Source organism: Buceros rhinoceros, unplaced genomic scaffold (genome assembly GCF_000710305.1).
Source record: "Buceros rhinoceros silvestris isolate BGI_N320 unplaced genomic scaffold, ASM71030v1 scaffold8888, whole genome shotgun sequence".
NCBI classification, from domain to species: Eukaryota; Metazoa; Chordata; class Aves; order Bucerotiformes; family Bucerotidae; genus Buceros; species Buceros rhinoceros.
In genome coordinates this window covers 50,799-52,215 of record NW_010428578.1, presented here as the reverse complement: position 1 = coordinate 52,215, position 1,417 = coordinate 50,799, and the positions used below count along the sequence as shown (strand labels likewise).

The following is a 1,417-nucleotide window of genomic DNA, read 5'->3' as shown; positions in this document are numbered from 1 at the left end:
GAAAACTTAGGCTCACCTTGGAATATTTTAATTTCTTCAGGGTTTGTTTTCTTAAGTAAAAATCTGCTGGTTTGAGGCAAAGCACAGCCTATGAAGTATGTTGCCTGTAACACTTAATGCCCGGCATGGTGTGCCAGGAAAAGGGCCTATACTGTCAGCGCTGATAGGCCACGTCTGGCCCTTTTCCTCTTCACATTGCTACAGTTGTCCTTCTCCATTAGAGTCAAACAGGGACTGAGCTGCCACATGCTGGGAATCACTAAGCCGTGTTTATATAGATGCGTATGATGACTCTGAGGCAAGCGGCACGAAAGACCTCACACCACACAGGCATTCAGCGCGTTAGGAAAATGTGAGATGGAGATAGCCAGCGGCTCCTGCTCTCCTCTTCACCCGCTGAGGGCACGCAGCGCCCTGCAGGGCTGGGTGAACGGGCTGGAAGCAGGAGGAGACAGACTGCTCCGGTTTTGTAGTGGAATTAAATGTCTGCCTAGAAATGTTTCTGACTCTTCGTTAGTTAATGAAGTTTGGGACTTTCTTACAGTGGTGGTTGATGTTGTGGGATGTACAGGTAACTGGGAGTGTCAACCCCGTGTATTTTGGACATTTGAGCTGGTTGTGTATAATCTGTCAGCACAGGCTGCCCAGGGCAGTGGTGGAGTCCCCACCCCTGGAAGCGTTTAAAAGATGTGTAGATGTGGCACTGAGGGACATGGTTTAGGGAACCTGGCAGTGCAGGGCGATGGTTGGACTCGATCTTAAAGGTCTCTTCCAACCAGATGATTCTGTGATTGTGTGTTCACTGGCCAGCTGTGGTACCAGAGCTCAGAGTATGGAGATAATGAAAGATTTCGTAAAACATTTTCAGGATAAACATTTTCCATTTTTGTCTTTTCCTATTTGAGAAACAGAGACCAAAGTGCAGTCTTTAAACCTTTTCTTGCTGTATCCTAATGTTGTAATTTTGGAAACAATTTAAAGGCGGCTGATTTTTAGTGCCTGGGAGTGCATTTCCTGACTAATCAGACTCTTTTGACATGTCTTAAATTGGGCACTGAAATAATGGATAGACAAGGGCAAGTTGTTGACTTAGGACAGCTCTGAAGGGGTTTAGACAAAGATGCTTTAACACACAGCTCTGAAATGCTCCAAGTATGCACACAGCAAGTTATCACTGCTGAGCAGACAAGAGATAACTGATTAAAGCACAGTGAGTCAAATCACATGAAACCATTAGCCTAGGCTCAGCCAAGTGATGTCCTCCAAATGACCAGTCTGTTTGGAGAAGGGGAGGCCTGTTCTGTTTCAGCATCAGAAGAGTCCTGCTGGCACTGAGAATGGCTGTCACGATAAAACGTTTCTTCCAAAGGCAGCAAAACTCAGTATTTGGACTTTCCATGCTTGATCCGAGTCCTGG

At 46.1% G+C, this 1,417-nt stretch overlaps 1 protein-coding gene across 1 annotated transcript in view; it reads left to right on the top strand.

The window, feature by feature from the left end:
* The first annotated feature begins 357 nt into the window (after positions 1–357).
* The window catches only part of LOC104498895 (X-linked interleukin-1 receptor accessory protein-like 2), a 28,585-nt gene continuing 27,525 nt past the window's right edge, over positions 358–1,417 (top strand). The window contains exon 1 of the mRNA XM_010142330.1: positions 358–571. Within this exon, the coding sequence (XP_010140632.1) occupies positions 358–571 (214 nt within the window). The remainder of the gene's footprint in view (positions 572–1,417) is intronic.